Source organism: Mustelus asterias, chromosome 14 (assembly GCF_964213995.1).
Source record: "Mustelus asterias chromosome 14, sMusAst1.hap1.1, whole genome shotgun sequence".
In the NCBI taxonomy this organism is placed as follows: domain Eukaryota; kingdom Metazoa; phylum Chordata; class Chondrichthyes; order Carcharhiniformes; family Triakidae; genus Mustelus; species Mustelus asterias.
In genome coordinates, this window is record NC_135814.1 from 53,951,594 (window position 1) to 53,975,766 (window position 24,173).

General features: G+C 38.3%; 1 protein-coding gene across 1 annotated transcript in view; it reads left to right on the top strand.

Moving 5' to 3' along the window:
• Positions 1 to 21,094, top strand: part of metap1d (methionyl aminopeptidase type 1D (mitochondrial)) — a 105,231-nt gene extending 84,137 nt beyond the window's left edge. Inside the window, exons 7-10 of the mRNA XM_078228402.1 lie at positions 5,179 to 5,276; positions 16,725 to 16,772; positions 18,158 to 18,236; positions 18,386 to 21,094. Of these exons, the coding sequence (XP_078084528.1) occupies positions 5,179 to 5,276; positions 16,725 to 16,772; positions 18,158 to 18,236; positions 18,386 to 18,470 (310 nt within the window). The 3' untranslated portion in view covers positions 18,471 to 21,094. The remainder of the gene's footprint in view (positions 1 to 5,178; positions 5,277 to 16,724; positions 16,773 to 18,157; positions 18,237 to 18,385) is intronic.
• The last annotated feature ends 3,079 nt before the right edge of the window (positions 21,095 to 24,173 follow it).

The window sequence follows — 24,173 nt, forward strand, 5'->3', positions numbered from 1 at the left end:
AACTGTTCACCATTCCAGGATCATTCTGAAGTGCAAAGATAACCTCTGGCTTTTTTCTCTTTACTGCAAATTATTCTCTTAAATCCCTCCCCTACCCACACCTCCATCAATAAGTCCAAGGAGCTCATGGAATTCTACGTCATTGAGATTGAGACCATCTGATCAGCTGCCTCTGCCATGTTCCTGCTTCCACTGCCCCATTGGGTCAAACTTCCTCTAAAGTTCCCTCCTGCCTTAGCCTTGAATTCACATCTTTCTGATAAAAGAGATTTTTATCATAGCTTCAGTTCATTTTGCAAGAATACAAATCCAAGGGAGACAATTTATACTGTATGAGAATAGAGTGTTGATTGGTTGGCAAGTGGACACTGAATTGGAGAGGTATTGCCATGGAGAAAGCACCAGTTGATGGTGACTGGCAGTTAACTGCCCAGCATTATTTGAAACGTAATCAGGCAGCTTGACTCTGATCACAACATTGCCCTGAGGAATGAACCAGCAAATGGCTGTCACTTATTTTGTTTAGCTGAAACAGGTGCAATATGTGTACTTGTTCTTTTTGTGTGCAAAGAGCAGAGCCCTTTGTGTTGATGTATGTAGCTTCCAGTACATGCAAATGCATCACACTGCGAGCCAGTCTCCTTTAAATCCACCATAATCACCTCCTCAAAAAACTAACATTTGATCCCTCTGTACTTGCAAACTATTGGCCCATCTCCAATCTATCTTTTCTTTCCAGAGTCCTTGAATGTGTTGCTGCTTCACAAATCAGTGTTCATTTTTTTGGATCTCCTGGGCTGGATTTTTAAATCAGTTTGGGGTCGGGATCAGAGTTGGGTATGTGCACAATGTAGGGCTGCCAGCTGTGTGCTGGTTCACTGCCACAATCCTGATCCCGAGCCATTTTGATTGAGGATGGCTCAGGCTTGGATCAGCTGCCTGTCAGGAAGTGGTGGGCAGCTAATTGAAGCCAATTATTTTTCATGGCAGACCAGTTCTCGTGCCAGATGGTATTTCCAGGCAGCTATTTGTCCAAGAAAAGTGAGGGAGTGTGAAGTTGGGGGAACATAAGAAATAGGAGCAGGAGTAGGCCATCTAGCCCCTCGAGACTGCCCCGCCATTCAATAAGATCGTGGCTGATCTGAAGTGGATCAGTTCCACTTACCCGCCTGATCCCCATAACCCCTAATTCCCTTACCGATCAGGAATCCATCTATCCGTGATTTAAACATATTCAACGAGGTAGCCTCCACCACTTCAGTGGGCAGAGAATTCCAGAGATTCACCACCCTCTGAGAGAAGTTCCTCCTCAACTCTGTCCTAAACTGACCCCCCTTTATTTTGAGGCTGTGCCCTTTAGTTCTAGTTTCCTTTCTAAGTGGAAAGAATCTCTCCACCTCTACCCTATCCAGCCCCTTCATTATCTTATAAGTCTCTATAAGATCCCCCCTCAGCCTTCTAAATTCCGAGTACAAACCCAATCTGCTCAGTCTCTCCTCATAATCAACACTCCTCATCTCTGGTATCAACCTGGTGAACCTTCTCTGCACTCCCTCCAAGACCAATATATCCTTCCGCAAATAAGGGGACCAATACTGCACACAGTATTCCAGCTGCAGCCTCACCAATGCCCTGTACAGATGCAGCAAGACATCTCTGCTTTTATATTCTATCCCCCTTGCGATATAGGCCAACATCCCATTTGCCTTCTTGATCACCTGTTGCACCTGCAGACTGGGTTTTTGTGTCTCATGCACAAGGACCCCCAGGTCCCTCTGCACAGCAGCATGTTGTAATTTCTTTCCATTTAGATAATCCAATTTGCTATTATTTCTTCCAAAGTGAATAACCTCGCATTTGTTAACGTTATACTCCATCTGCCAGATCCTCGCCCACTCACTCAGCCTGTCCAAATCTCTCTGCAGACCTTCTACGCCCTCCACAAGATTCACTTTTCCACTTATCTTTGTGTCGTCTGCAAACTTTGTTACCCTACACTTAGTCCCCTCCTCCAGATCATCTATATAAATGGTAAATTAGAGCAGAGATGGGAGCAGAGCAAAGGATCATGCAAGGTGCCCCCACCCCCAGGATCTCAGCAAAGCTGCTGTGGCTTTTTAAAACATCAAAATTAACTTACTTTTATTTGTTCCTGGCAATTTCCATTTTCAGATCAGCAGCTCTCATGCTGGCTGGTGAGACTATCAAGTGCTGGATGGTCTCCCATTGGCAATCTAGCCTCTGGAGCCTGCATGCCATCCCTGATTGGACCATGAGCTTGCTCCCTGGCCTTTAATTGGCTGAAGATTTAAATCCCTGCCTTGCAAGGTCGGGGCCTACAACTAGCCCCATGTTTTGTTTCCAACCCTTGATTGAAAATCCAGCCCCGTATGTGAATCCCTCCAATCAGGTTTCTGCCTATGCCATAGCCTTGAAATGACTCTTATCAAAGTCACAAATAACTTCCTATGTGACTGTGACAATGATGAACTATTCCTCCTCACCCTTCTCAACCTGTGTGCAACCTTTGAAACTTTTAACACATTTTCCTCTGCAAAGGTCTCTCCACTGTAATTGAGTTGGGCAGAATTGCTCTCACATGATTTCATTCTTAATTGTGCCCCCCCCCCCCCCCCCCCCCACACACACACACACACACAACTGGCCCATTCCAGTTTACCATTTGTCCTTCGGTAACATCATCCGAAACCACACTGTAACTTTTCACATGTATGCTGACAGCAGCCAGCTCTGCTCGACCACCACCTCTCTCGACAACTCCATTATTGTTAAATTATTGGGCTGCTTATCTAACATTCAGTTTGGATGAGCAGAAATTTCTTCTGATTGAATATTGGGAATACTGAAGCCATTGTTTTCAGTCCCCGCTCCAAACTTCATTCCCTAGTAATTGATTTCATCCCTCTCCTTGGCAACAGTCTGAGGCTAAACCAACATGTTTACAATTTAGGCATCATCTTTAATCCCAAGCTGAGCTTCCAACCTTCACTTGTTCCATTTATTTCCATCTTTATAAATCATGCAAATTCATCCCTTCATCAGCTGCTGAATCATTTCATATCTTCATTATCTCTAAATTTAACTATTCCAAAGCACTTCTGCTTGGTCATCTGACCCAAGATCTCCTTATGTGTCTTGATGTTGTACTTTGTTTTATAACACTTCTGTGAAGTATCTTGTTATGTTAAGGCATGTAAATGTAAGTTGTTATACGCAGTGTTCGGAACTAGATATAGTTCTAACTAAGATATATTTGTATCTGTGGATATTAGGAACAGGATCTAACTTTTAAGTTTAATTTTTGAAATTTGAGAATTTAAGAAAGGTGAAACCTGAGTGCAGCAAGTCTGGGACCATGTTTGTATACATAATTTTTTAATGAACTTTTATAACTCTTGAAGAGATAGGTTACCAATGCATTAGTAGTTTAGGGAAGTAAAAACAAACACAAAATGCAGGAAAAACTGCTGTTGCCTAGCAACAGTGGATCAGAGAAAAGATCTACACAGAGAAATAGGGAGAGAGAAGAAAATCAGTTTTAGTTCCAGTTGATGAAGACAGAAAGGTCTAAGACCCTCTCTTACTGAAAATGATGCCAAACTGCTGAAGAAATAAATTAAGGAACTTGTGTATATTGCTCTAAAGTTAAGGCAATAGTGAAATTAGAGTAAGTTTCCTGGATCTCAAGGGAGATACCAATTGTGGAAGAAATTCGAGTGAGTGTTTTGAGTCCAGTGGAAAATAAACCTTTTTTGCAATGGAACCAGCTTTACCCTTGGTGCGAAATAGTGGTATCTCTTCACTGGAGTGTTGGGTTTGTAAGGGTATTGCTGGGATAAAATGGATAGTGTGAGTTTGAATTATTTTTTCTTTGTGCCTGTGTTGAAATCTTTCCAATCTTTTTGTTGCCAAGTGTAATATAGTCAATTTTTCTTGTTTAATAAATGTATTATATTTTTGTTAGAAAGCCAACAGCAGACTGTTGTGAATCAGTTCAGTAAATATCTTCCTTGGTTTAAAAACATTTGTAAAAATATGATCTGCCAAGCCAGGTTCCATTCTAGGATCTGACTTGTCCAGCAATAACATCAACTGGGATTATAACTGCAGTGTTATCTAATGTGCTGTAATTCTTCAGCTGAACATACAGAATATGCCACGTATAATTAGATATGCTGAAAGGATGTGATTCAAATAAAAACCTACACCTTTCACATATAATAGAACAGATTTTCAAATAATCTTAACACACCAGAAGATAGGGTAAATACTTGCCCACATTTTTTACCCTACAATACTGGAACATTAATGTGTTCTAAATCCCAAGAAAGTACTTTTTTGAATTATGGAACCCCTATAGTGCAGAAGGAGACCATTTGGTTCATCGAGCCTGCACCAACAACAATCCCATCCAGGCCATATCCTCGTAACTCCATGTATTTACCCTGCTAATCCCGCTGACATTAAGGGACAATTTAGCATGGCTAATCAATATAACCTGCACATCTTTGGTCTGTGGGAGGAAACTGGAGCATCCGGAAAAAAACCACGCAGACACTGGGAGAACGTGCAAACTCTGCACAGACCCCAGTCACCTGAGGCCAGAATCAAACCCAGGTCCCTGTGAGGCAGCAGTGCTAATCACTGTGCCACCGTGAACTCAGTAGGGTCACATAACAAAATACTGATTGTCACTGATGCGTTTTCTCCTGAGGAAGAAATGAGGGGAAACCTGAATCCAGTTCAGCAAATGCTGCTCTCATATACCTCAGATGCCCAACTTATGATAACAGTTGTAAACTACAGCACAATCATATACCATGCTGTCTGGTGTATAGTTGGCATTTAAGCAGCTATAGAATTCCCTGATAGGTAAGTGTAGCAGACCCCAGTTGGCATTCAATTGTTGGAGATTTGTAGAACTTGGTTCAACAAAATAAAACCAGCATTACTCAAGATTCACCCTACCCCCCTCAAAATAAAGAGCAGAAGAAATGAGATTCCAGCAGCACTGACAGAGAGGCCTGAGAAAACATTGCTATTCATGGCAGGGATGTATGGAAACAAAACACGCAAAAATATCTTTTAATATTGTATTCTGTGCCAGCTTCCTACACTAATGTCAAAGCTGATTATTTATTTTGTTATTATCTACAGTCAGATAGCAAATGCCAATGGCCTGCGAGTGTGTCCTGATTTCATTGGCCATGGGATAGGCTCTTATTTTCATGGACATCCTGAAATTTGGCATCATGGTAAGTTTTTTCACCTTGATTGCTGGGTTGGAATCATAATTTGCATAAATACATGTAGCTTTCCTTTTACTTACCTGTTTCTTTTTATTATTTAATCATAGCTTGATAGAATAAAGAGAATTAAACAGGATTCTTATTTCATTCCTACACAGGGTAAATATTAGGAATATAATGTTCTGTCATATTCTACCAGGTATGGATCAGATCAACTACAGATTATTATATACCCATGCTATTGCTCATGGACAAGAGAACATAGGTTCAAGATAGGAAGTGACTTTTCCAGGACTGATAGCAAGACATTCTTCTTCACAAACATGACCAACACACAGAATGAGCTTCCAGGTTTGATACTAAAGGCACAAACTCCAGCACAATGTTGGAAGCAGTTATTATCATGAAAGGGTTTGCTTGTGGTGAGTGTGGTGGTGGCGACACATCTGGAGTGATTGTCGGAACTGTACCTGCCTTCAGGATGAATAAGCTAAGGTGAACTGAATGGCCTTTCTCATTCCTGTATTGATAATTTATGTATCTTTCTATCTAAATATTTGTTTATCTCTCATTCTCTGAACCCTTGTATTTGCATCTTTCTGTATTTGTTTAACTTTTTCTCTTTCCTCTTTAACATTTCATTTCACTTTCTTGAAATGGGCAGTCTACCATTACAGTTCATGAAAGGCACTTTGACCACCCGGTTCGTGAAATGGGCATTGGAAAACTTGCCCAGTTCATGAAATGACCAGCTTTTATGAATGGAAAATACAATTTCATTCACAAATGTTTAATTTACTTAATTTGCTTTACCGTCCTCTTATGTTTCATTCTGAATTGTATCCAAACCATTAAGATATAGCATAGATTCATTAATGAATACAATACATCAAAAACAAATAAAAATGCAATTCATAGATTTGCATAGAAAGGCATAATGTGCTTTTATTCAAAGTACATTTCAGATTCATTGTGACATCCAAATATTTCAAATTCATTGATTTTTGTTCTGTTATATTTCACTCAGGATCACATCCATTCAAATAGTTTATACATCGACGCTTACAAAAACAGCAAAAGTACAATCCATACGTACTTAATATGCCAACACTGGTCAATGTTATCACAGGACTTATGCCTGTGACAGGCACTGTTGCAGTGGAGACCAGCTTTCAAGCAGGGACATCACCTTGATAAGCAGTTACCGCTGCAGTAACATCCCTTGCCAACCACAAACACTTTGGGCATGTACAATTTCGCAAAGGTTGAGTTGTTCTGGTAGAATGTCTTCTGCACTCAGTCCACTTACTGCACGATTCAAACTGATTCCTGGCACGTTTACCTTTTACAATCCCCCTATCTATTCCAATGGTGTAACCAGTCCTATCTGCTACCAGCACCATACCTATAACATTTGGTGGGTCACCTTTGCTGAGGTCAAATGCTGACACTGGGACAGCCGAATTGTCTCCAACACCTGCAACCTGACGTAATCTTGTGTTGCATGTCACCATTGCTTGGCTTGCTGTGCCGTGCCCTGGTATTAATTGGCAGGATGAAGTTCTTCATCAGTAGTGGATGATTCAGAGGCCTGCTAAGTGTCAATAATGGAGGATGGTCTTGGGAATGTCTCAGGATTGTTCATATTGAAGGATCAGGGGCTGGCTCAGGGTGATCATTGTTGGGTGGCCCATGGGGCCAACTCAAGGTCATCTATAGTGGATGGTCCTGGGGCTAGTTCAAGATCAAGATTTTCCATGTTCTCCTCAAAAAGTCTTTCCAGTTGTTGTTCTTCAGTGACTGTGAAGATTCTGTCGGGGAACTCATCTGGCAACTTTGATCTGAGGCTGCACCATGATTTGTTTCCAGTGAGTGCTTGATAAGGAACCATTTTTTATAGCTTCCTGGTTATTGCTGTTCATTGCCTACTAAACAAAATGGACACCGTAACTCCACTGATCACAGTTGTTGTCAGGCATCCAGGCCATTAGTTTCAGCTTCATGTCACCGTTCACTATGTTCCACAGAGCCTTGACTCTGAGGGTGTCTGGGATACCTGTTGACCAATACCAGTTCTTTCCAAAGTGTTGTCAGTTCGTAGATGACCTGTGCCGTGAACTCTCTTCTGTTAAGTGACTGAAGAAAATATGAAGCTCCAATATTTAGAAATATGCAAAGCAGCTCGTAGGCAACCTCAGCTGCTGTCTTGGATTTCAGAGGGTGAATGATGTGGAACTTGGTCAAGTAGTGCAGTATGAAATGATAATTTCTGCCCTTCATAGTCTGTATATCAACTAGGTCTATTTGTTCACATTCATTCAAGTTGTTGACAGACAAAGGTCTCATTGCTGATGTGCTCTTATTAGAGACTGTGGGATGCTTGCACACTTTTCCGAAAGTTCCTCGAGTTTTTTCACCACCATGGCCAATTTTAATTCGAGCTTGTTGCATGATGTATAGGACTGCTTCCTTCACAGCCATGCACTTACCATTGCTCTTGATAATCTCACCCACATCACCTAGAAATGTAAGCACAAATGTTTTCAGAATATGATATTCATCTCTTGAGAGTTTCTGTCCAGTTTTCCCACATTTGAGGACAGCAATGACCTTCTGTTCATATTCAGCAGACAACAAAACATCACAGCTTTCAATACATCATCCATCTTCGGTGTTTTCAGGGGTTATGTTAGATAGCCAAGATTTCTGTGCTTGTATACTGGTTCTTCAAAAGGTGTGAATGCCATCATATTTCCATCTGGGTACAACAAAGGAGAGATGAACTTGTCACCAGTGAACTGTTAAGTGTTACTTGCCAAGAGATGTGAATGCCATCACATTCCCGTCTGGGTACAACAAAGTCTATACCATGTTATTTTCAGTTCCAGCATGGAATTCCACATCTCCCATCGCCTGTTTTCAAGTCAAATAAGCAGATGTGAACTGGTCCTTTTGAGACTTGTATTAAATTTTACACCTTCCACCAACCAGCATTTGTGCCTTTGTAGACAAGCTTACTTTCCCAAATTTACAGTGTTCACACTGTTATGTTATTGAACAACTTTGAAAATGCCTATTTCATTATCTGTGCCATGCATTTGCCCAGTTCATGAAATCATTTTGACCAGTGCCCATTTCATGAAAGGAACAATTTCACAAATTGGGCGTGATATTTGCATTTTGAATTTGCTAATCATCTTTTTTGAGAGGCAGGTTGTTCAGTTTGGAAAAGTCTGAATACATGGATATACCAAGCAGGGTGAAAGAAAAAACAGCACTAAGGAGTACTAAACTTTGAGACTCTGCCTGTACAGTCAAAGAAGAGAAATGAAGAAAAACACTATGACGGTCATTGCAATTACTATTGAGAGATAAGCTGAGTACTGAACCCTCAGTCAGTGCACTCATGAATGCACCAGAACCCAAACTCAACTCAAAGTTCTTATAATCAGAGGTCTCACAACCACTTCTGTTCCTCAACAGAGGAAAGGTTGACAGTCTGAGAAAGGGAAAATTATTGGAAATATTAAAAAATTAAATGTGTATATTTATAACAGCAACTTAATATTTATATAGCGCCTTTAATGAAGTAAAACAAATCCTGAGGCACTTCACGGGAGCAATTATCAAACAAAATTTGAAATCTGGCTACATACAGCAATATTATGACACATGCCCAAAGGCTTGATCAAAGAGGTCTTAAGGAGCGTTTTAAAGGAGGAGAGAGACGGAGAATGGGGGGGGGTGGAATTCCAGAGTTTAGGGCAATTCAACTGAAGATATGTTTGTCAATGGTGAATTGAAGAAAATTGGAAGTATTGCGAGTTTTTAAAAAATTTTAACTATTAATATCCTTATTATGTTTATATGTATCGGAGAGCAACTGGAGAAGCAGTTTGCCTATTCTGAAAATTGTTTTCATGAATGTGATTAATCCATTTTCTCAGTTAAAACTTTTATGAAACTCAAATTTCGCATTTATTAGAAAGCAACAAATCAGCATGCTTTGCAGCCTGTGGGCCAGTCAGGCATGTGCTAGCTGCAAAAACTTTCATTATATAGAATGTTCACAACTACCCATCTTACATTCTACTCACTAAATACAATTCCTGTGTTTTTAAATTTTACTCATTCAAAAACTTATAATGCAATTCACTGCACAAAATTCCTACCCTCTGAAAATACTTTGGTGAATGCAAATTTTGTCTATTACCCAAATTTTACAAGTAACAAACATAAAGGGAGATTGCACAAAATAACTACAGGTTTAAGTCATAAATACAATAATGGGCTACTCTTGTCTTGTTACTTTCTTCAGATTAATATTTAGCCACCCTATGCTGCTTTGTGAACCAGATAATAACATTGGTCAAATAACCTGAATCACATTTGTGGACGATTAAACAATGTAGAATAAAATATATTTGCATAAGGTTCGGAGAAAAGAAATTATTTAGCAAAGTCTTGAATTGGTATGAGCAAATCTTTACTTGAACATTGTTTCTATGATTGGTGTGGAATGAATTTGCATCCTGCTGACGCAAATTGAAATCTTCTGATACAAATTACAATGTGTTTACACACAGCAAGCCAGCAACTATAATTCATGGTAGATGTTATTGGGAAAGCCAGCACATGCATGCAGCAGGGGCAGGTGAAATCTGTTTACTTAAATGTCTTTGTAAAATGCAAAATGCACAGTTTTGGCAATCTCAGACTTGTATTGTAAAAGGTAATTTGTTTTCAAGACAAATTTAATAGAAGCCCTCCCCCACAAATCCTCCTGTCACCTCCTGATGAGGACATGTTTAACAGCCCAACCACTGCAAAACACTCAGCATGAAAAATGTGATTCAGCAGCACCTGGCATTTTACTCAAACTTCTAATTACTTTGCTGGAGAACAATATTACATCTGCACCCTGGAGATGGAAGATCTGTTGCTGCCATGTAGCTAACATTGCAGAGAATAATGGTGTATAGATGTAAAAAGCCAGCAGCTCTCTTAACCAAGTAGACCTCAGTTTATTTAGGACCTTGAATACTGTTACAGCCTTTCTCATTATATGAATGAGATTCTTTTTTTAGCTTAAGGAGAATCTCTAAACAGAACATTAACTTATCTTCCCTCTTTTTGGATACGTACATAGTTCCTATGTATTTTCAGATTCTGTGTTTTTATCTCTTATATGGAGTTCTGCACAAAAGCTGGATGTGTATTTTTCTCATCTTATTATTGATAGGGTAGGAAGAGTTCCATTCTATATCTTGTTTGCCTTTTGCAAAATGAACTATGATATGACCTCTACTACTGCAAAAAGTCATCCAGACATGCAAGTAAGAAGACCATTTGTCCATCTAGCCTTCCAATCCAAACTTAACTATGATTCTAGAACTAATAATCCTGTACTAACAAGAACTCATCTGTTTCTTTTTCTAAAAACCTGCCATGGTTTTTTTTTTCAATCATTACCACCGGTAATCAATTGCCAGAACTTTGAATTTGCAGTTGACAGCAAAGCAAGAGCACTTGCTGCTGAAGCTGGCCTACTGAGAGACCTAGCGATCTCTCTGGTGAGAATTTCACCTCTGTCATCGTGTGGTGGTACTGCAATTGGATTGCAACATTAATTACTGGGGAAATTCCCACTGCAGAACTGGAGTGATGTCATTAAGTTGTCGAAGCAACTCGTCACATTAAAGGATTTTCACAGATACACAACCAGGAAACAAACACCAGTAAAATAAATCACTTTTAAAAATGGACACAAATTAAAGATTGGGCAGTCATATGAGGCAACGTTAGAAGCTAAGTATCCTGAAAGACCACCTTGAAAAAATTATGTAAGAAAATTAGGTTTAAAAATCTGCTTATTAATTGTTTAACAGCACTCCACGATTATAAAATTATTTTTTCAGTGTCAATTTTGTTGTTCATTAAATTTTATTATTGACATCACCATTAAAAACAGTTACATCTGATTTAACTGGGTAACATTAGTGGGATTTCTAACAGTAATGGGGGAGTGAGAAAGTTGATGTTCCTGCTGGTTTCAATGATTGCTGGTTCTGGAGGCTGGAAGTGCTGCAGTGCAGCCTTTGGCAGAGCAGATTCTGAAGTTGCACTCAGTTTCAAAGAGGTAATAATGGCAAAAGCTGATAGTTCATTGTCAACAGTCCCTTCCAATGCCCAGCACAATCTGGACGTTTGTATTTTTCTTTGACCTTTTATTTTCAGTGTTTCCTTAAGTCCCATAATTTTATGGCTAAAAGAACTTTCTTAAATCCAAACCTGTATACCTTTGACAATTTTAAAAAGAAACACCTTATTGTGAGCATTTTTCTCTCCTAAATGTAAAGGTCCAGAATGGAAAATCATTTCTCATAATTCAACCCTCTTAGTTCTGGAATCAGCCTTGTTATTTCCTCTGGATTGCTTCCAGTAGTTCTATTTATTATGGAGGCCAAGACTATACTCAGTATTGTAGACAGAACTTCATCAAGGCCAGCTATAACTTCAACATCACTCTTTTGACATAAATCACACCTTAGCTTTGAACCTCAAAAGCTTATTTGCTTTCTTGACCATGAACATTGAACCAACAGCTTTAATGACCTAGCTTGTAAAACTCCCAGAATTATTTCCTGCTTTTTTACATCAAGCTGTTGAGGTAATCTCAAATGATCCAGACGACTTGGACATATTAATAGATCAGATGTTTCTGCTTTCTGATTGCTATAGAAGCTAATGGTGATGTCTGTTTTAATTTTAAAATGTTTATGCTGATTTCACTATAAGTGCAGTGCCAAATTCACACTTGTGCCAATTTTCGAGTATAACATTGCTAAATTGCAAATTGGCACTCGTAAACCATGTTGGCCCGACCCACTCTGTCTTACGATGAATACATGTTTTGTTAGCTGCCTTATAATCCAAGAAGTTGAGAGTTCACAAGGTAACTGCTTAGAGTAATGTCCAGACTTTTGTGTTTTGGTGCATTACATGAGGTTTCTATTTTATTAATCTATGTCCTATGTCACAAAATAGGTACAGATTCAGAATAACTTAGCTCCTCCATTCAGACCAAATTTACAGTCTCTTTCAGTTATTCCTGTGATTCCAGATTTTCTTCCTCAATTTTGTCCAGTCCTGTCCTGTATTTATTGATCTGCACATGAAGAACTTCCAAGCATCAGTCTTAAATTTGCATTTTACCAGTTTGATCTCCTTTCATAGTTTAATGAAGTGATGTTCCATATTTAGCTTTTCTATACCATTCACTATCATGTATTTTAGTGAGATCCCTTCTTAATCACCACCTTTCAAGGATTAAAAGCCTAAATTCCTCCAGTCTTTTCTCTTAACTGATAATCTGACACTGGGGAGCAACCTCATGACTCTTTTCTGCACCACTTTGAGGGCTTGAATGCCTCCTTTGTATTTTCATGACCAAAATTGTAGTCAGGGTATGTTCAGACCAGAGCATTGTACAATTTAGTATGACATCCTCCAACTTAAACTCTACAGATTTGGCAATACAATTCATCATTCTGCTTTTTATGTTAATTACTGCAGTGAAATGACTAATTGTGAAATCTACTTAACCAACCCGAGAGTCATTTCAATGTTTCTTACCCAGAGAGCAGTGGAGGCAGGATCATTGAATATTTTTAAGGCTGAGTTAGATAGGTTCTCGATTGACAAGGGAGTCAAAGGGTATAAGGGGCAGACAGAAAAGTAGAAGCCACAATCAAATCAGCAGAGCTGGCTTGAGGGGCCGAATGGCCTACTCGTGCTCCTAATTCATATGTATGTATGATTCTTGTAGCTATTTCATTACTATTTATTGAGTGGAGATGTTCCTCATTTTCTTAGTGTAAGATATTTTATACTTATTTGCATTGCATTTGATCTGCTACTGTGCAGTTACGTGGTGTTTACGTAACTCATTGTGTATGCCCTTGGCTAACTATTTGGGATTTAACTGTTTCCTTTCTTTGTTTGATATTTTATGAGTTTGTGTTGAGCTCCTGTATCTAGGTTGTTAATGTAAACTAGAAACGCCTGTCATTGACACACCACATTCACTACTTCTGTCCACTCTGACATTACTCCCAGATGTGTCAGACTTGTGGAGTGCAATAATAGGTGGCATGTGGGTGACATTTGGGTGCATTGACATGAAAACAATGTTGCTGTTGGCAGATGCATAATTGTACCCCCACCCCGTCCCCAGCCTGGCTGAGAACCAATAGCACCAGATTAAAACTTCCTGTTGCAGAAAACTAAAAGTGCTACCAAAAGTCGAATTTCAACACACTATAGTTGGTCTGAAAAGGCCAGCATCTGATATTAGGTGTTAATAGTGTGGAGCTAGCACCACGGAAAAGTTGCTCATCAGGACAGGAATTTTTGTCAATGAATGTACAAAATAAATTACTTTAAAAAAAAAAAAATTATTCCTTTCCGCATTATAGGAAAGATGTGGAAGCGTTGGAAAGGGTGCAGAGGAGATTTACCCGGATGTTGCTTGGTATGGTGGGAAGATTGTATGAGGAAAGGCTGAGGGACTTGAGATTGTTTTCGTTAGAGAGAAGGTTAAGAGGTGACTTAATAGAGGCATACAAGATGATCAGAGGATTAGATAGGGTGGATAGTGAGAGCCTTTTTCCTCGGATGGTGATGGCTAACACGAGGGGACATAGCTTTAAATTGAGGGGTGAGAGATATAGGACAGATGTTAGAGGTAGATTCTTCACTCAGAGAGTAGTAAGGGCATGGAATGCCCTGCCTGCAGCAGTAGTGGACTCGTCAACATTAAGAGCATTCAAATGGTTATTGGATAAACATATGGATGATATTGGAATAGTGTAGATTAGAGGGGCTTTAGATTGGTTTCACTGGTCGGCGCAACATCGAAGGCCGAAGGGCCTGTACTGCGCTGTTATGTTCTATGTTCTCAGAATTACAATGCCAATGCGCATAGTGGACATTGCAAGCCCTTAATCCAGTGGTTCCCAAACTTTTTTCACTGGGCTGCACTTTCGGAATAAAAATTTGCTCGCGCCACACCGAATTTTTTATTGATAAGAAATACATTCAAAAACAAAAAAAAACTCCTAGCAGTGCTTGATTCATAACATAGAACACAACTACTTTATAATATGATCATGGGACATCGTCCTCAGCATCACTTGATGCTCTAGCTCTCACTTTGGAAAAATATCTATCCATGTTTAAGTGTTTCTTTGATTGTCCTTGAATATTCCCGCCACACTTGCCATCCTCTCTCGCCGCACCAGTGTGGTGCGCCGCACCCTTTGGGAACCACTGCCTTAATCCATCTGCTTGCTTATTTGCTCCAAAAACCAATTCAAATTCAAATTAAATCCAATTCATGGTCCCCACAAAAAAGACATACTGGATCCAAGCTGACAAGAACAGGCATTAGACTTCATCTCCTGCTTAAAGCTATGCTTGATCTTAGCCAAAAGGCCAAGAAGAGATGACATTCTGGATGAAAACTCCTCTGCTGATTTATGTCGGTGTTTGTTATTCTTCCAGACAAAGCCAGAGGAATTTGGAAACTCGTTATTGTAATTGTTATTGATCCTTTTTTTTCTTTTCATTGGCTTGCATGTTATGTGTCTTTTTACTTTCCAGATAATTTTCTGCTCCCTTCTTCTTTCCTAAAAGAATTAACTCTTTGCTGGGACACCGTTCTTTGGATGCCTTTCATTACCTCACCCACTTACTCAAATGTGTTCTAATTTTGGCAGGCTGTTTAATGTGGAGGGGTTGAAGTTTAGCTTGGTGAGCTTTCAAGTGAAGCCTGCACACAATCACTCCAAGCATGAGCTAGTTGGCAGTTACCAGGTGCAGGAACCCTGACTGATTTTGCTTCAGAATATAAGCTAGAAGATCCCTCCTTAACTTGTGGACAAGTGGCACCCAACTGTATTGACCTTACCAACCTCCCAGGTCATATCACCTAACTCAAACTGGGGAGCTTTTCGTCCTGTAAAAGATAAATGTTTTTTGGTACATTTCAGAAAAGCCTATACCTGCTCAGCTGTCAGCTAGGTGATGTTTATGATTTCCACTGCTACTGTACCTGCACAGTGATCCCTAGCAGTTTATCTGGTTGGCCAAGCTGGAAACCAGTAGACAGAGTGCAGTGAGCACAATGCATCTAACGCAACATGAAATTGAGTAAACTTTCTGATGTAAGGCTAGCTGAGAGAACTGCTTCACATTGATCTATATAGATTCTTACAGCAGAGGAGGAGGCCATTTGTCCCATCAGCCCTGACCCAACTCTTTATAAGAGCTGCCAAATTAGTCCTACTCCTCTGCTCTTTCCCCATAGCCCTGTAACTTTATCCTTTTGAAGTATATTTAATTAAGTTTTGAACACTACTGAATCTGCTTCCACCACCACTTCAGACAGTACACCCCAGATTATAAATTGCTATGTAAAGGAATTTCTCCTCATTCCCCTTCTGGTTCTTTTACAATACGTTGAACAGTAGAATCAGTGTAATTTTAAAATTTGCTTTAGATCTTTTAACAAAAATATTTATGGATGAGTGTTTATAGCATTTAATTATTAAAATTGGGTTTGTGCGTTTGGATTTGATGCTCTCCCTATGAAAAGGAGTGCATAATTACTAAAACCAACCTATCATCTGCTGGTTTATTTGGGCCTGCTTTTAGAATTATTGCCCTGGCTCTAAAAAAAAGTCGATGTTTGTGAAATATAGACTTTACCATCTACTTCCTTAAAACAATCCAGTTATTTTCCAAATAGGAACATATTTGCTGAAGTGAAGCCATTTAGTTTATGTTGAATGCAAATTAGACAAAAAGCATGAGCCAAAACAAAGGGTTCTATGTGGCTTATATGAGAAAGTTTTAAAGTGCAATTGCTTAAAATTACAACTAATGTTATTTCGTTAGTGGAAAGGATGAGAGGAAAAGCAATAGTTAATTTATCCTATGTGAATACAGCATCCCCTATAATCTACTATTTTCTATTAATAAAGTTGAGTTTTTGACATGTATGTCTTATTACTGGGACTTGTGTACTTTGTCCTGGGATGCTTTGTATAACAAACAAAAAATGAACCTTTGAATTGTTTATTTGAAAACTAAGCATTGCAGTTATTTCAGGTTATGGGAGATTAAATGTTTTTGATTTGATTTATTATTGTCACATACAGTGAATGTATTAAATCACACACAACTGAGTGCAAATTTACCTGTATAAACCTTAATTTTCATTAAAGGTTTTGATCCACTTAGCAGCAGGTGTAGATAGACATTGAGATAACTGCACTGTAATGCATGAAGAACTTTCAGCAGTCTATGTCATGTTGAGTTGTTAGGCTTGATGTGCTTCTCAGATAAGCAGTGTAAGTAACTCAACAAACTTTGTTTCTGCCATTATAACAGCTAATACCAATGACCTGGTGATGGAAGAGGGAATGACGTTTACAATAGGTAAATATTGTCATCACTCTACCTGATAACTGTCACTGCATAAATTGCATTGCCAATAACCAGTTGGTGCAGGAATCTAGAAAAGCAAAATTGCACTTTTTTTCTGAGGAAATAAGTCCATTTAAACTACAACTCTATTTGGATTAAATTACCTCAAGTTGTGTGAGGGGTTTTTTCTGCCTTAATATTACTTAATCTTGATTTTTTTTTCAATTGCATTTTATTTTACATTTGTTAAAAGTTCATTTGCTGATAAATATTATGAAGTAAATCAGTTTTATTTTGTCAGTGTATTTTTGTGGAATAAAATACTTGGAGTTTGTGATTACCATGCCCTGTAGACTTTAGTGTGTAGTTTAATATTTTTTCCCACTGCTTTCATTCACTTTATTGAAAAATAGCAATGTTTATATGTCATTAGTAAAATTTTTCAGAAGATCATAAGTGAAGGATGAGAAAAACCTTTTAATCCATTGAAGCTCATCCGTTGAGTACAGGAGAATAAGGGGTGATCTAATTGGGGTGATTAAGATGATCAAAGGAGTTGATAGGGTAGATAGAAACCATTTCCTCTGGTGGAGAAGTCCAAAACAAGGAGACATAACTTAAAATTAGAGCTGGGCAGTTCAAGGGTGATGTGGAAATCTGAACTCTTTCCTCCAAAGCACAGTCGAGGCAAATAGATTTTTGTTCACTGAGTATATTAAGGGTTAAGAACCATGGCAGGTAGATATAGTTTCCTAATTGAATGGCAGAACAGGCTTAAGGGGCTGAATAGCCTTTTCCTGTTCCTTTTCCATACAAGCAACCAACTATATTTTAAACATTGATGCCTGGCAGTTTAACTGGTTTGGCTGAGCTAAGACCACAATACTGCAGTATATCACCATTAACCATTATAATGTGGTTGACACAACATGAAATAGAGTCAACATTCTGACATAAAGGCAGCTAAGAGAACTACTTTACATTGATTTATGTAACCACAACATTGGTGTAAAGTTTTGAAATTGGTTCTAAATCTTTTAATAAACTATTCAATGAATATAAAACAATTTGTATAATGTATTTTGAACAACCCCAATACTTTGTCTCTGAAACCCTGATTTGCAGATTATACAAAACATTTATCGGGTCGTAGAAAATAAGTTCTTGCTCACATTTATTTTAACTTTACACTTTAAAAAAAAATCTTTCAGTCCTACTTTCCAGGGATACTATTTTAAAATCTCCAAATTTACCACTAATGTTATCTTTTAACCTTCCAGCTACATTTTTACTTTGTTATGCTGCTTAAGTAATCATGAAAGAAAATGCATTTGGCATCTGTGGCCATTTCCTGTGACAGATGTCTAACTCTCCTGTATGTTTCATTTTAATTCTAGAACCAATTCTCATGGAGGGATCCACAGAATTCAGAATTTTACAGGACGGGTGGACGGCAGTATCTGCTGATAACCTTCGGTGCTGATAATTACTTTGTAGTTTGTTTTATTTTTAGGAATTATGTTTTATCCTACCAATATTTCCTACCATTAATCGTCTTCTCAATATATTTGCTGCATTATTCCCCAAGTGGTGCATTTTTATATATTAAATTATGTTCTTTTCAGATCCGCGCAGTTCGAACATACTATTGCAATTACATCGAAAGGAGCAGAAATCCTAACCAAGTTGCCAGAGGAAGATCAAGGGTAAACAGGAAAACCGGGGACTCGCTGCAGACACCGCATTAAATAGACTTTCTATCCAGAGTGTGTTTCAAGACCGCTCAGTTGTTAACGCTGCTGATGGACACTGTTCATTGGAGTACGGTCGAAATTGACTGAAGGAAATTTGTCGCATTTGGAATTGGCTACTTCTTCCATTTAGAGCGTTTCTGACATACCGTGTTTACTGCGAGGTCTTAATAAATGTTATGAAAATAATGATGTGTTATGCGCATTTGGTGCCAGAATTGCAGCTGGTCGAGAAATGGGAAATGCTCCATCGAGCTTGTGTATATATTACATATGTGTGGAGATGGACCGGCTCCCATTCGCTTGCTGATGGGTCTGAAGGAACAGTATGAAACAGTTTGAACTATCGACAGGGTGTTGCATCGCCGCCTATTGTAGATTGAGTTTAAAACCTGTTTTTTAAAAAAGGTGCAACTTCTGCGGACGTTTAAATGAAGGACTGAGTTGAATTTGACTTTTACCAATATAAGCGGAAGGCAGCCGCTGAAAGGCGACATCTTTATACCCAATAGACAAACCAATAAAAAACGCTGCGAATGGCAACTTTAACCCTGCTTCTATTTACAGATTGCGAAACACATTATTAACCATTTGTTATATCCACGTGGAATTAACTATTTCGACAACAAATCATTACCAACTAAAATGTGAATTGCTATAAACTGCCGAGTCTAAAGAAAGAGCGTTTAATCTACTTAGAATATCTTTAACCCATTGTTGATAAACATGATGGATGTCGGTGTTCAATGGCCCCGGGACTGACTGGTTGAAAAGTTTGTGTCGATATATGGTGGTCAAACGTGTGGTATAATAGTCATCAGATAATCGTAATAATTAATAGAATTAATTTAAGCTCCCCCTGTTTCCAGACAGTACATGTCACTTTTAACGCGCCAACCATGTTTGTAAATTGGTGCGGTTTTCCAGTTGCACAGATAATTTTCACTATTGTTCTGAGCATTGGGAAATCTGTAATTAAGCTGATGACGACAGGAATTGTTTGTCCCATTCAAACTGGTGGGTTTTCAGCCTATACATTACAGAGAAAGGGCAGGAGAAATCGTTAGGCTTTCAAATTGTCCATTAAAACATTGATTAGCGATGAACTGTGATATAATTAGTTATGAATACGCAGACGACAGGTATCAAAAGCTATGTGATTGGATAAATTAAAATGCGAAACTGTATTTTTTATAATATCATCGCCATGTGTTACATTTTGTAATGAAATAGATTAATCAGTGTAACTCCCCCAGTTATCTATCGGGCTTGACTATTCCTCCCGATAGTAGGGTCGACACGTTCTCGGTAAATGTAGGATCATTGCCAACTCCTTTAGAATCTGAAAGTACATTTTCTCATTCGAGATAAAGTCATGGATTACTTAGTTTATTTATCCAATTTTCTGGGGGGGGGGAGTTTGTAAAAGTGCACAAAAACTGAATCAACTACTGAAAGTGAGGGGTCGTTCATGCCTTAACCATGACTGTTGAAATTTTCTACCTTAGTTATATTTCTAAATTAATATGCAATCTAGAATCATTTAAAGACTTCATTGATGTATCTGGAGCTGACATTTGGTAACCACTTGTTCCTATTTTGCTCAGCCAGCGGACACTGGCTTCTCTTTTATTTCCTAGATGAAGGTAAATCTTGTCACCGAGCCCTGTTGCGACATACTGGCATTAGCCTGTTGTAAAACCAGCCTGTCCTATCGGAACATATTGTAAACCTGTAAAGGGCATCTATGTAATATCTAATGCATCACATTGTATATGTATTGCGCGTTTAATTTTGTAAAATCATATGTAATGAAAATAGGTTGCAAACAAAGCTGAAAAAACGCACAGTATTATTTATAGTAAGACTGTAACAAGTAAAATAAATGGTCACTGCGAGAGGGAAAGCTTTCATATGAAAAGATTTAAGTGTTTGTGAAAGTTCCAGCATTAAACTGGAAAGGACGAAAAGACAAACAGAACTGCAACCAGACCCAGCAAGAAAATAATAATCGATTACCTAGAATTATCTGGCTGGGTTCCCTCGTCACATATACAGGGTCTCAATTTGTTTACATGTTCTCTCTCACGGGTTAAAATTGTTGAAAGTTTACACCATTTTGTTTTCAATTCTGATTGCTGTAAGTTTTTATGTATCGGGAGGAACAAATCAAGTTGATCAAACCAAAGAATGTTTTCATCTTTCCTACTGGACCCTGGTTCTTAATATGAAACCTTTTTATGACTGGGGTGAATGTCGTAAAAGCATAGATATGCAGAAACGAGATTTGTCACTTTAATTGTGCATGTAATTAACTCATTAATTATGGTAACGCACATGAGGATAGTCATAGCTTACGTGTAGGTGTTTTTAAACACGCTGACTGATAAAGATCATACGTAACATGGTGTTGTGTTGTTAATTATAGTTTTATAAGAAATATAGTTATTCCCAAGTTGGACTGGCAGTTTTCTTTGGAACGCATGTGCTTATGCAAACAAGTTAAAATATTGCACGCGGATCCTGTATTGAACATACTTTTGATGCCATTAAAGCAGCACTGTGATTAACAGCCCTCGTTTTACAAGTGACTTTGCAAACAATTGTGGTCAGACTTGAATCGGTCAGTTTTCACACGGAATGAGAAACCCAAAACGACGATGATGGATCAATACATATTCGAATGTATGGATTTGTTGCGCTGTAGATTTTTCTCCGTTTTAAAAAACTTGGGGAAAATAGGTCTCGGTGCTGTTGGAATTCGTGTGGCATCTGGACACAATCACACACACGTCGGAAGAATTAAGTAAGATTGTCACGTTAGCCCCGAGTGAATTTCAGAGCAGATTAATTCTGCCTGTTTACAAGATCTTTAGATAAAAACGTCTCTGTTCATTTTAAATATTAGAGGAATTGAACCAAATCGACAACTGAACTGTTCGTGGTATAAGTTTGACCCGAAACAGGTGCTGAAATCTTTCTGTTTTAGCTGCCGATGGATTCACAGACAGGTCTCCGCGATCCCACTCGGAAAGTATATTTGTATTGAATTCTTCACTCAGAGAAATGCAATCAGATTCTAGCTATTATCGAGATCACTTGATCTTTTTCCCCTCCTTCGTTCTTTTTGTTCGAAGTGAATAGTTGTATGAGTTGTAATTCAATTAAATATACAATATGCTTCTAAAATTGAGCAATTTGCTATATCTTAAATAATATTAAGATTAGTTTAATGTAACATTGCTGAAACATTTGTTGAATCAAATATATTTGAAATGAAATGTTTTAATTGAATATTACACGTGGTTTAACTAGACTTCCTCTTAAGATTAGAAACTTGGTTCAAAGCTCATAAAAATATGATACTTCTGCAGCTAAAGCATAAGTTTGGGAAATATATGATTTTTTTGGCCTGTAGACTCTTAAATGGATATCTTTTGCACGTCTCTCGTTTCTGTAAACAAAACACACACTAATAAGCTTCATTGGCAGCGAGAGATGTTGAACATGCCTGCAGTACAAATATTTTTATGAACCTAACACATGAATAAATATGCATATCAATTTGTGGAGCCGCAATTTTAGTGCTTAATTGGCTTGGCCAAGGACAGACTTACTCAAAAGACAGAATAGACCTAAACAGTTGATTGTAATTAAATATTTCATTCAGGGCCGGGCATTATTCTGCAGCTGACATATAAATTTTCACGGTCAATTCTTCAGTTGTTTTACTGCGGTGGTGACGTTAGGTGAAGCAATGGGTTGGTACGAGAAAGAGTTTTCACTTGCTGATCCTGTGGGGAAAATTTAATAACAGCGGGACAGTAAAAAAAAAAATCTGAATTCACAGAACCTTCTGAAACAGTTGAACAACAGCAAGGCAATGACTTGAGGGTTACTGAGAAGTTGTGTTATTTCTCTCCACGACCTTCTTAACAAAATGCTAAAAGGTTTTATTTTAATTAATCAGACGGAAACATGCATTTCCTCCGAATTCTGTACTTTTATAAAGACGGCTTCTAGTTATGATTTCCAATTATAATTGTAGAACCAAAATGCCTCATCGATAATTACGGGTGTGCGTGCATCTCAGCTCGCGTTGCAGAAATATAAATGTAACCGGGTTATTTGCTGAATTGGTGGAAGCACATTTTTACTGGGAATTCAGCAATTCCTAAGAACTCGCTCCTCGCATGTTTTATGTTATTAATTGTACATGCCTTGAGAAGTTAAATACCTTTTGCTATCGTTTCGTGGATCGGCGTTGTTAAGTTAAATATTATGGAATGACTACCGTTAGATTATATATAAACAGAGTGTAATCAGCCACTGTCTAACTAGGTGAAAACCCAAAACATAATCCGATTCTCCCATCGGAAAGGAGGGAAATCGAGGAGAATGGATTATGGAAAAAAAAAGCCCAGAACTTCGGAAGTGTTCGACGCATGTTAAAAATCGACATTTTATCATTGAAAAATATCTGAGCGTTAAAAATCACTTAAGCTTTTAATACTCTTTATTCCAGATGTATGCATTTGTATTACATCAGCCATGCCTTACACTTACTGGCCGCCAGCGTCTCATCAGGATTCAAATTACACCGTTTATCGCTGTATGTGAAGTATTTAAACCCGAAAATGCATTTTAAGTACCTTTTATTCACCCTTCAAACAAAACAGTGCAATTAATCTCCCACATTGAAGTATGCTTTTCTAGATATTTCATATCATTCTCGGGTCGCATGTGGCATACAAAAACCTCCGTACATTACCGATATGCTGCATGATATTTTTAATCTGCTGCCCCGCATACAGGCATCTCTCTGCTATGGTTTAGGCTCACTTGTTTAACGATGAAAGGATTGGATGTTGCAATTGGTGTTAAATATATGGCTAATTATGCGTATGAAAATTAAGTATCAGAGTTATGCTAATAGGAGCCGCCTTCAGCTGTTTATCAGAGCTCTTGAGACTGGCATTTAATCAAATGAATCACTAACTGCTGCATAGTACGCGTGCTCTTTCACCGTTTCACTTCAGTGGTAGATGCAGTTTCGCTGCCTCACAAGCGATATCTTGTTAATAACTACAGTAAATACCTTTTAAGTGAGTACAGCGTTCAACAAACTTTTCAATTCTATATTATAGCTCACATGCTTTAATTTTGTTGTAAATTGCATGTTTATATTAGTCCTTACAATGATGGAACAGTAACACAGTTGTAACAGTTGGGCCGTTTGCTAGCTTTACCATTATATTATTTATCCATTGTATTATTCCCCCCCCCCCCCCCCCCCCCTTCTAATTCAGTTTTGAGCAAAGGAAAGCCTCCGGATAGGTTTCTCCTGGAGTCTATTTCAATATAGGTCATTAAAAATATCAGATTGGTTCCAGTTTCTTTCTAGATCAGATTATTGTACCATCTGCAACATGTTTACATTACGACCAAGCTCCGTTAATTTCTCACTCGGTACATTATCATTCACTATCTCCGTTTCTATCCTCAAACTCATCTCCAACATTATGAAATCAACAAGTTACTCTGTGAAGTGGTTGCTGTTAAGATGGTGAAGTTAATGCAATAAGTTGCTTCTGTGTCAGATCTTTAATGCAATAAAGAAGAGTATCCATGAGGCGTAAAATTAACAAAAATAATATCTTAC